The sequence below is a fragment of the Papilio machaon genome, chromosome 23, assembly GCF_912999745.1.
Source record: "Papilio machaon chromosome 23, ilPapMach1.1, whole genome shotgun sequence".
Lineage (NCBI taxonomy): Eukaryota > Metazoa > Arthropoda > Insecta > Lepidoptera > Papilionidae > Papilio > Papilio machaon.
The window spans coordinates 3,541,553-3,554,314 of record NC_060008.1 but is presented as its reverse complement, the minus strand read 5'-3'; the positions used below and the strand labels follow the sequence as shown (position 1 = coordinate 3,554,314).

Sequence of the window (12,762 nt, the reverse complement as noted above, 5' to 3'; positions counted from 1 at the left end):
CTGAAACTGCCTTCAGTATTTTTAGATTTATAGATTTTCTGCTCATAGGCTTAAAGTCGTTTTTTAATTAATGCGTCTCATAATCAGCGGTAACAAGGTGTTAATGAAAGCGTAAAGAGCTTTTTAATTTTGAAGGACAGATTTATTTATAAAGGTTAGTATGAATAATAAAAACTGAAAATAACAAAATGTGTATAAAGTAGTTACGCCAGCTTTTTGCAAGTTTTTAAGCTTTTTCTAGACCAAAGCCAAAATTTAACCTTTTAATACTCCAAGCTGTAAATCTGTCAACTTGCATCTTACCTGCTGGCTTGCTGACAGGATGGGTGACAGGCGCAGCGGCTGTCGTGGCTGTGTTTGGTGGGTACACTGGATCGCAGCATTCTCGTTCTGGAAACTCGCTTCCCCCCACCGAAATAGCTAGCAAAACTACAAAACCCACCACCGGCCATACCACACCCACATTAAACCCACGGAACATCGACGTAAAAATGCACAAACACTTCGATGTTAACACTTCATCTTTACCATCCTCCCTTCTCTTTCTATCGTCCGTTTTTTCGACACCATTTCGATAGTTCACTTTCTCGAACATCGGTTTGATTTCACATTACACTTTTATTTCTTACTCTAATTTTACTTTACTTCTTAATTTTATTGATATGTATTCGTTCAGTTGTACATAATTGACTATGTTTGCACTTATTTAAACCAGTTTTAATTTTGTATATGAAAATATATTTATTTATTTAATAAATCTGTAATTTTATACAAAAATGTCAAAAATAAAAGGAAAACTTTGTGTTAGAATGAAATGGAAGATTAACAAAAAATTCAAAACCTACGATTAGTTTGTGAAAAATGCTAAATAACCCAAAAGTGCATACCAAAAAAAAATCACAGTTGCATGGCATAAGGATCGAAAAAATACATTTAATAGACGAAAATTAAATAGTATAATTTAAACTAGGTATTATATATTATATCTTAATAGGAAGTTCCTACAATATGAAGGCTATACGAAGGCTATGTATTACAGTATGTAAATATTACAGCTTCTAAAGCGCGACTAAATTCTGCTTTCAATATAATATTCAAGTTAATTACTAAGCCCCAATAGCCAAATATAAAATTTACATTAATATTACTTCCTTACATAATAAAATACTATCTGTTCCTATCTGTACTTCCAGACTAAGTACTACATCTATGCCAAATTTCAGAGATATTCGTTTCGCCACTCTTAAGATAACTAGTAACAAACATCCATCCAAAAATCTATCCATTCAAACTTTCGCATTTATGATATTAGTAAGATTGTTAGTGTAGTATCATCATTTAATTATTAGTTTTCAAAATTTGCTATTATTTTAATTTAAATTAAATGTGAAAATTGAAAAGACCATATAATAATTAGTTATAAATATATATGGTCTTTTCAATTTACACATATAGTAATTAGTTCAAAAATAATTCAATAAATGATTTCAAATAAGCAAAATACATAGAATTTCTTACAGCGTAACTTCCTCAGGCGTTCCTAATTAAACGTTTACAATGGACTCCTTTCGTCGTAAGGACGGTCCTTGGAATTGAATCATTTGAAAAAGGACTTTAATGCTATGAAAATAAAACATATTTTATAAAATATGGAATTCTTTGTACAAATGATGTAACATTGTAGGTCAAAAGCACTTTACAGCGAGAAAAACACACGTGTCTCGAACACAATTCGAGAAATGCAATGGAAGACAAATTAGAGAGAAGTTATTACTAATATTAAACATCCTTATTTATTTTATAATTCTTTATTTATTCACAACACTTTATATAGCAATGAATAATGAAAATATAGATTTTTAAACCTTATAATATGTTGGGAGTGTTCACGCCACTAATAGATACCGGGTGGTATATATTAGTGGCGAGAACTTCTTCGTTTTTTAATAATGTATTTGAAAATCAAATCGGCCAATCTCCTCTTTCTGTTGTCATCTTAAGTGAGAACGTACACTAGTGGCCAAAAAATTGGTATCACTTTTTTGTCAAAGTGAATTATTAAAACAACATTTTTTACAGGTTGTAATGGTTATTTGTGTAAATCCATGATTACATTGTCAAAGGTAATTTAATAAATGACATTTCTAAGCAAAGCTATAAAATTAGTTCTATCATCAACTTAAAATGACAAAGTTTTTACGATCGTCATAACACTTTCGTTTAGTAATTTTGAGAGCTGTTGATACAGCCTTTATTACATTTACAACCTTTAATACCTTATAAATACTTAAACATTCCAATTTCCGGTAGCAAAATTTAACTGAACGTAGTATTGAAAAACAATTTCCATTTTGAACGCAGACTGAAATTTTTATAAGAAGCGCTGTTAAGTTTCCCTTCCCGCCAGTTCGTACCGTGTGTGCTTTCCCGCGCTTTTCATTACTACTTATTTAAAAATGAAATTCTACTCACGCGAATCTAATTTTAATACTCTTATTAAAGTAAAAAAGAGGTTTGCAATTTATGTAATTTAATAAATATAGTTGATCATTAAAATATTTGTAAAAAAAGCAACAGAATACGTTTTTAATTTTTATATCATTACATTTTGAGTATTTTTTTCCTAAAGCTCAACTTTGTTAATATTTTCCGTCAATACTATTACGTAATATAAATGAAAACCTTCAAAAAATGTCTCTACCTCTTTATGTCGGCAATAACATCAGCTGTATTAGATAATTACACGCTGTAATTTACCTTATAGACTGTCCATGTAGGTCATATATATGTCATATAGCCTTCGCACAATCCGAAATACCAAGCAACGTGCAACTGCCACTACACAAAATTAAAAAGAAATCTTAATTTTTTAAAATAAGCGTTCTATTTAAGAAAAATACTTGATTAGGTTTACGTTTAAAAGTGTCGAAACGCACTCGCGCGCGTTAGAACGCGCCATACGGTTCTCACCCACAATAAACGCGGTGCTACTAACGTAGTAGACCTGGAAAGCCTTTAGCTGCCCCAACACCTCCCCGCGACGCCCCCGCACCCCTTTTCAGCCCTCAGCCCCGGCTCCTAATTCACAAACATAACGTCAGAACTGAAGAACGTCAGTCAATGTGATTTGAACTTTATTTACTTCTAAATTAGGTTTGTTATTGTGTGAACAGTGTTACAATTTTCACACAGCTAAATTGTGGACCGGAAAAGCGAATGCACAACACAAGCTAACAAGTCGGTATGTGTTCTCGTATCCAAAGTGTAGAAGCAATTTTAGATTTTAAAACAATAGGCGTAAGTCTTCATTTTAAATTGACTTTCCACATAGGTGAGTAAAACAAATTGCAGGTGTGTGCATCGAACACAAATGTCCAAATTCGATTACGTTATAATTGTTATACTGAGTACTGTTATAGTGAATCTTACAGCCTTAATTGTAAGGAGCAAATTCGTATATCATTCATTCAGTTTTCTGAATACACTGCTTTCTACGGTCCATATTAGCTGGTATAAAGCTTAGTATTCCCGTTATGCAAATTTATACTTTGTCCCTTTATTTTTAAGTACCGTTTTCACATAAGACGTTGCAATAAGAAAAATCGAAATTTAACACCGGAGGACTGTTATAAATGTGTCCGTAGATTTTGTCAAATGAGTATCATAAGAATTGCATTTTGTTTGACAAAATGAATGCATTTTCTCCTCTCAAAAGACAGTTTTCCACAAAGTGACAAAGTTAGAGTTAGTACACTTCTTTCATATTTAAGCAGAGGATAGTGTCCCTATTTTCGTTGCTGCCGAGCTTATTTTTCAGTTAAGATTAAATAATTTTGTACTAGATCTGGTGAAAAATAAAACATGCATATTTTTACATGATTGTCAATTATTTTCAGGAGCTCATTCATAATCTGTCTAAATATTTTATGAGCTGACGGAGAGTTATAAGTAATCAACTTGTCTTTAATTCATCGTTACTTATAGTTATCTTTACCTTTTCAAAGTCGTAACAGATTCCAAATTTCGATATATTTTTACCAAAAACCTGTGACGAAGCTAAATTTTCCCAATTAAATCTTGTTAAATAAATAGCGATGGCCGGCGTCTCCTCAATTAAGCCTTCTATTAAGTTAGACTCTATGTCGGGCGGCGGCTTATTTCATAACGATTCTTCTTTTAATTAAATAAAAAACGAAACAATAATCGTAAATGTCCAGTGTCAAATTTTTTGTAAAAAAAAAAAAACATCTCAAAAATAGGACGTACTCTGAGACACACAAAAACACTATGACAGAACGATATTGTACTTTCCTCCTTGAAAAACTTTGATATAAATATGTTTTTGTGCGGTTTTTTCTTCGGTGGAAGCTCACGTTACATAATCATAATTCTGAGGGCCATACACGAAAATTTGCGAGAAAGTATTTTTAACGTCATCGACAAAGTATGTATTAGATTTGTACAACGCCTCTATTAGAAGACAAATCTCATAAAATTTTTACATTCTCTGTGGATGATGCCTATAGAAAACGCCTATCATAAATATTCTTGATAGAACCTTTCAGTCAATGTGATCACGTGTAAGCCTACCACAATACGGTCCAATGATCTGGTAAATGTTACGGGTGTGTACTGGCTAATTGCATCAGAGGCCCTAAGTTTGTTACAGAAAATAAATTTTAGATCCTTTGCTATAACAAAGTCATTTAAGGATGAGGAGACAAGAATGTCACAGGTTATTTAAAACGTGTGCGTAAATAAAAAAATACGTAGGTGTTTGCATCATAGATAAAAAAGGTGGCAGAATGTAGCGCCCGTCGTTAAATCTAGTTTTCTCTCACCTTGATAAACTCAGCGGATACACTGGATATTTATATTTCGAGGTTACACTGACCACTACAGTTTGCGTAGATGATAAATTAAGAAAATAACATAAATATCTTTTATCGGATTTTCTTTTGTCAAGCTGTTGAACGAACTTTTGCTTTTTACGTACATACTTTTTGCACTTGCGTATTTGTTAGGTTATCATGGTACTAGTTACTACACTTCTCTACTTTAGAACTTAATCCAAAAGGGTTATAGATTTACATTTAATAGGTTTGCTAGTCTGTTAAATATAAATCTTAATAAAAATTAAGTAACTCAAACTTCAACGCAGCGGGTCCAAGTTTTCATCAATCGCCTCCAACAGATCCAAGGAATCTTCTGGCTAGAAACGATCCGCAACGAAGAGCTCCTGGCCCGTAGTAGAGAACAGCCGTTTGGTCAGTAAATAAGAGGCCGCAAGTGATTATGGATTGGCCACACGCTTCGTCGGGATCCCAGTCATATTACCAGGGAGGCCCTGGAGTGGATCCCGCTAGGAACAAGAAGACATAGTCATCCTAAACAAACTTGGCGGCGCTCAGAGGTAGCCGACATTAATACAATCGGGCTGACATGGCTCCGAGACCAAACGAAGAGCCCAAGATAGAGCGAGCTGGCGGCGAACTGTGGACGCCATCTGCCCCACTACGGGGACATAGGACATTAAGTCAAGTCATGTATTTTAAGAAAATTCCAATTTTATCACGATATTAGCAAGATTACTTGACAACAAGAATAACGTTTTACTCGTTCTATACTACTAGTAAAAAACTGTTATTTAAAAAATAACTCTTTAATATGGATAATAAGGTCATGCAGTTATTCAGTGACAAAAATCATTGACATATAAAGTTGGCGTGCGTTGTATTTATTTCCACGTGACGTGCCCCAGACGGCTGACCCCGCGGCGCCGCACTTCGATCGACTCTTCGGCGCACTATTAGAGACCTCATACCATAGACATTCAAATATAATACTAGTTATAGAGCGGACATTGCCAGCGTTTTTAATCATAATTGTATATAATCAGTACCGTGTCACAAGTCTCAAAATAGATAACCCAAACTGACCTACCTGAACGACCTGGTTCTATTTGTGCATAAGGTTTCGTTCATAATGTTCCGTCTATTGATATATTACGTTAAATGTCTTTGCCTCATGCATACTAATGCGACGCGATAACATCTAAAATATAAGTAAATTGTTCTATGACTTATATTCTGATTGTAGACTTAGATTGTGCTTTATTAAACAGATGTTTGGAAATTAACAAATTCAATGCATAAAATGCTGTAAGTTAACACGATATTCGACACGTGTTGTATTTTATTATTTTCTTCTACTCGTATAACAGAGACGCTTAAAGGTCACTTACAGTGCCCTTAGTTTACCTTTTTAATATTTTAGTATTAAATTTAGAATATATAAATATTAAACTTTTATAATCAGCTTACTTATATTTTAACAATTATCAACGTCTTGTTTAAAAGTTTTAAATGAGAATTAAAAGCTTACGTAAACTTATTTTGCATTAAATAAAATCAGCTTTTCTTTTCACATAAATTTAACTTAGATTAAATTTCTTCATGTCTAATTAATTTAATGTACAAGTAGAAATATTATCGTTCAATGGCACATGTGACCGCATTAATTGAACATTTACGATAATCGTTTTCAATTCGCTAAAGAGGATTTCGGGGTTATTGCGGAAAATTTAAGCACACAAATTATTAAATTATAATTAAAATTCAGATATTGTCTAATTAAAATTTTAATAAAATGCAATTTGAAATTGTCTTCCATCAATAATTCGCCACATATTCGGTAACACAATATTTGACAACGCTTATTTCAAACTTTAAAAAATTTAATACTTAGAAAATATCCAAATAATAATTTGACTAGAATTATTTATTGCTCTTATTAATAAAAAACACACATGTCCTAATTAAATTATAAATTATTTTCAAAATTACTCATACCAACATTATTATCTGTATCTAAAAGATGACATTCCTCGTAATCATTACGTTTCTCGTCGACTTTCTCAAAATTATTCTTACATAAGAAATCACTATCGCAAACAAAATCATTTCTTCCATCTTCTATAATATTCTCATCGAAAGTAGATTCCCTAAATCGTTTCTCACTTTCATTGCTATAATTTTGATATCTTTCAATTTCAAAATCAGGTGATATAGTTTGCCCTTCATTTACAGGTTCCTTTCCAAGTATATCTTCTGCTTCTATATTCGTACTAGCTATAGATGTATCAGGTATTTCATTAAAGTTAATTCTATTTACATTTTCATTTTTAACTTCGTATTTTAATTCAGACATGTCTATGCCTTCACGATTATCCAGTAATGGTTTTATATTCATTAAATTATAATTAGATATCATTCTAGAGTCCCAGTGGTTTGCTACTTGTACATTTTCTGATGTCGAAGCTTCTAGATCTACGTCTTCTCCTATCTTTTTAAAGCTACCCAGATTATATTGAAGCGGTATAGAGAAGGAAGGAAGGTCCATTTGAGAGTTTTGTCTTGTAGGTAGAGCGGATATGTGGATAGCTGGCGCTGGCTGCTTACTTTTAGATCCGTAGTTACTTATATTTGAAGATTCAGCTAAATTTATAACTTGTGGCGATGATACTGCAAAGAAACAGACATGCCATGAAATTGTGTAGTAACGAACATACTTTTGACACAAACGTGACAGATATTAAATTTGTGAAACAAATATAAGGCACATGAACTAATTAGAATTGTTTAATTTACTTCTTCGTAATATATGTCACCGTATTACTGTGACCACGTGTATTCTAAATAACTTGACAGTATTAAAGTGTTAGGCTTAGGATTACCTTATTAGATATCTCATTAGATACCAAACAAGGTAATCAGTCGATCTTTTTTTTAACTAACCAGGTATTGTAATAAAGTCCCTCATCTCCATCGCCAGCGCGGACGGCGAGCGAGGATCAGGCGAGCGTCCGCCCCGGCCCGGGTAACTCTCGCAGCCCGCCTTCTGCTGCTTACGCCACTTCGCGCGGCGGTTTTGAAACCACACCTGTAATAGTAAGAAACTTTTCTATTAATTCAACCACATCAAAAACTACATTAAATGAAATTTGAATTGAAATATATGACTAGAGTAAAATGCCTACAATATCAAAGATTTCTAAAAGTGTGGATAATCACTACCGAAACCTCCGAGAAAAACTTTATCGTTCCTCCTCGTTCTGTCTCTTGAGACACAGGATACTTAGTATCTTCCCCATTGAATATGCTACTTTTACATTTGCTCGTTTGCTTTTTTATAATAGAAGGGGGCAAACAAGTAGCGGGAACACCAAGGTGTTCATCGACGCCCATGGACATGAGGAGAACCGCAGATATGTGGCCGGCTTTTGAGATGGTGATACGCTCGCTTCTTGAAGGACCCTAAGTCGTAGCGGTTTGGAAATATCGCTGAGGACAAAATTGTTGACAAACAAAAATAACTGTCAATGCGATACAGACGACGATATCGCCCAGGTCACTTCGCATTACCTGTACTCTTGCTTCAGTAAGATCTATCCGCATAGCGAGCTCTTCCCTGAAGAACACATCAGGGTAATGCGTTTTGTGAAATGCGGCTTCCAATTGTTCTAGTTGTATGTTGGAAAACGTTGTCCTAGAAACAAATAATGCATACAATTATTTGCTTAAAGCTGCACTAGAGAAAAAAATGTATTATTTGAAACAATGAATAAATAGTAAGTTTAATTTGTTCAGTAAAAGAACAATTACCTGTATCTTCTTTGTTTACGTTTCGGAACGTCGCTCTTGGAATCTAAAAAAAAGGAAAGAAATAGCATGAATTTCTTCTTTAGTAACTGTTTGGATGGTAATTGGATGTAGATCTGGTAGTTTTAAAAATTGTTACCGTTTTATCTAAATTAGAAAGATTTGATAATTGTCAAGAAAGTCACTGAAAAATTAGGGAATGAAACTGCAGGCTCTACTAGGATCTGGACTGTAAACTTGCGAAGTTATTTTTTAGGAATCTGTATTTGATTTATATTTTAACCTTACATTTATTATTGTTTTGTGCTCTTAACCTACCGGTTAATACAGTTCATTTATTATTAAGTACCTACTGCTTGTCGTTATCTTCAAAGATAATTTAAATACTTACTGGAGCTCGGTGAATATTCCTCGTCGTCTTCATACTGCTGTGTCTCTACTGCGTCCTCCGCGTGCTCTGCGGCAGTGTAGTCGCTACTCTCTGTCTCAGGCCGGTCGCACAGTACAGAGCCAGGACCTAGACTAAAGACCAGAATTCACGTTGAACAGAACTTATACTGAAGGATAGAATGCACGTTGAAGTCAATCATGTATTTATTCCAGTGTCGTCTAACGTCAACAAAATCTCCAACACCCATGACATTCACATCACCAGAGGAACCGAATTACGACAGATTGCATAGACGAATACCCGAAGCCATATTAAGAGGAAGTTATAAACTTTAGAAACAGACACACTAAGAAATGAGTTACAATTGTAAGTATCTAAAAATCTAAATACTACTAATGTTTTTGACTCCTTTATTTATCACCTTTGATGGTTACCTCGTTGGATTTAAAAATGCTTTGTCGATAGAACTTAAATACGCAAGTCAAGCTAATGCTGATTAAAGATACAATTATAAAATGAAGGAGATTAGGAATTTACCCATTAAAAAGATTAGGTATGTTGTAACAGAAACTTGTGGTCGGTGATACATCATCATTCAAAATGGCCGCGGAATCAAACCCAGTGCTGGTGCTCGCCTCGCGCCCGTCCAGAGACTCTTCCATCTATAAGAATAATATAAACTACAAATATGTTGTTTATTTCTTTATTAATTTTGTGGTCATCAGATTTTTATTTGTAATTTTTTAAGGGGAAAGAAGGAAACTATTGAAAGGCCAAGGAATCTTACTAGCATTGATTTATGCTTTCTGATATAAATATTTTTTGTTTTCTCGAATTACAATCGCAAATCCAGACCTATCATAATTGATAGTTTATCAATTGTTTTAAAATGTATTTCATCTTGAAAGTGAAAAACGTAGATGTAATGCAAGTGTAAAAAGGTACTTAGAATTGTACAAGTAACAAGCTTCACCGTCAACACTTAAATTGAATTAAATGTCTATAATTTAGTTAAGTTTATTAAATTACTAGTAAATGAGTATAATTTGTGGCGTTTCCCCGTTAGAACTGACAGTTTGGTTGATGCTTGTGGAAAAGTGTGGTCTTTTGCGCGCCAAAAGTTTGACACTCGTCATCGTTACGTCACGTTTCCCGCCAAAAACGTTTGCAAATGACACTGTGAATTTCGTATTTGGATTTTTCTGTATACTGTTTTTGTGATTTTTCTCATTACTATGAGAATAATGTTTTTTTATTTTTATTGTAGTTGTGCAATGATTTATTTGAATTTTTATTATATAAAGTGAGTTATAAGAAAGATAACTAATAAAAAAAAATCTTTTTACAGAATTGTATGAATAAGTAATGTTTCTAGAGATTTTGTAGATTACTTTAGTGTCTTTTACATGAATTAATTTGTAATTTATGTAATTTTGAGAATCAACTTAAATAGAAACATTCTATTATAGCATTATTTTCATTTGAGATTTTCCTGAAAAAATTATTAATCAATATTTATGTGAATTATTTAAATAGCCATCAACTTTTCTCTTTTTTGGTTAATTCAATACGCTTATTTTTATTATTTAAAAAATTTGAAAATTTAAAAATAACAAGGAAAATGCAATGAAACATTGTAATATCAAAGAAAATTTTTATAATAACTTACTTTAAATACTTTAAATTTTACCAAATTTAAAATTAATTTAAATTATTATTTATAATTTAATTAAACTTTTAAAGCATTCTTCATGCGATACTTCAGTACTGTTAATTTAATTAAGTTATAATTTAATTTAAACTTACAAATTAGATTATTAAATTAATAAAATAAAATATTTTTAAAAGCTTACCTTATGGAAAAGTGACGGCAAATATGCTTTCTGTAATAATGGTATTTGAATTAAGCAGGAATTTAGTTGTATTGCTGAAGGCTGTAGCTATTGTCACGTGGTCACCGCTACTGAAGTGAACACCCGCGCATCCACTGCCGCTAGTCGAACAGCGAACGAATGGAGTCGCTTCACTTTCAGTTACTAGCATCAAACATCGATGCTTTAATTTTACTTCTTCATTTCGTTATTTATGTTTTTTAGTCTTTTCGTCCACATTCTACATTATTTAAATGTTGATTTTGATCAAACATTATTTTTGATTGTATAACGATATGACAGTGACCCTAAAATTGGGTACTAACTGGTGTTACGAAGTGTATTGTAATATTCGCATCGAGCGGCTTGTTGGTCGCTGGTTTCCTCGTTCACTACATAATGACTAAATGAATGCTCGCCGTGTACATGTTACAACCTCGTAACGTCGGTCATTACCCAGCTTAAAATATTCACCTACAAATTTTAACTGTATCAAAATTATTAACTTATTAGCCTTTTTTCAAACCAACTGAAACCTTTCTAAGCGAGATATGTCCAGCAACAGGATCACCAACTACAGATAAACAGTGTTAAATCAAAATCTGATACATAAGGCAAATATTTTCGCTAGTATGTACATATGTATGTGCATTCCACTGTGACATTTTCAGGTATCATTTGTTTCGTACTCTTCCTCAGATATAGTGGCAAAGTCATTAAAACATAATTTTCTGTAATGAAATAATTTTAAACGAATAACGACTCCATATATTTTCCAAGTATCTCGACTAGAAAAGCATGACGTTTATTACGACATTGTGTCACACATAGACAGGAGGCACGTGCCCGGGCGCTGTGTGTGTTCTATTCGGTGCTAAGCCAAGCTCAGCTGGCAGGGGGAGGGCAGCGGGGGAAGCAGAAGCCCCACAAGTGCTGCTGTATCGCTGTCATGCTGCGGCTTTACGTGCTACTGCCTTGTTTGAACCAACGACCCCGCAGTTTGTCACCGCTGTAACAATGATCAGCTAATTTATAAGTTATAACCAGAATGATAGAGTTTATTTTTAATTGTTTAAATTTTATGTGTGTTTTGATGTGATTTTGTTTTGATATTTTTAAAGAATCCATGAATTTGATGGTTCGAGTTACAAAAAATATTGTTACGAAAAGCGTTTTATATTTGTGTACGTCATGTCATATATATGTATGATATAAATATATAATAATCAAAATATGATGAAAGGTAGAAAAGGATAAGATCTTAAAACAACATCTTAATTCCTGTAAGAAAATGCACTTAGATCAATATCTCCTTACTAAATTTCAAACTTTTTGAGAGAGGGATATTCTGAGCCAATCTCTTAACGTAACTCAAAACGTAGTCATACTTTGAAACTATAGTTCTTTACAAGTTATATATAATATATAATCCTTTGAACTCCACAATAGTACCTATCTTCTGTAATGAGTTTACTCAGCGGTCAAGAATTTACGTTACTTTTGTACTGATTCAAATGTTTATTTTTATTTTTAATCCTTCCTTTATTCTATTGTAGGTACCTTTATTCCAAGCATCGACTAGTTGTCTTATGTTCCAATTACCTACTGTGAATTCGCATCATAGCATGAAGTGGCACACAGTTACACCGAAATTATAAAATTCCGACTCAAAGGACCATTGTTTGGTTGCTACTATAGCTTCTGTACTTTGTTATTATATAAGAATAAAACTGAATATGCCTGATTAATTTTGAAACTGGACACTGCCAGAAAAAATAAATACCTTACAGATATGACCCGGCTATAATTGCAACCATGTTGTCATGTTTTCGTGTTTACC

At 33.0% G+C, this 12,762-nt stretch overlaps 1 protein-coding gene across 1 annotated transcript; it reads right to left on the bottom strand.

The window, feature by feature from the left end:
* Positions 1 to 6,822: 6,822 nt before the first annotated feature.
* LOC106709032 (LIM/homeobox protein Lhx3) lies at positions 6,823 to 9,724 on the bottom strand. The gene is made up of 6 exons (XM_014500677.2): positions 9,589 to 9,724; positions 9,052 to 9,182; positions 8,664 to 8,706; positions 8,424 to 8,547; positions 7,797 to 7,941; positions 6,823 to 7,523 (listed from the first exon to the last, which is right to left on the bottom strand). Exons 1-6 carry the CDS (start codon positions 9,711 to 9,713, stop codon positions 6,823 to 6,825), a joined length of 1,269 nt encoding a protein of 422 aa, XP_014356163.2. The 5' UTR covers positions 9,714 to 9,724.
* Between the last annotated feature and the right edge of the window lie 3,038 nt (positions 9,725 to 12,762).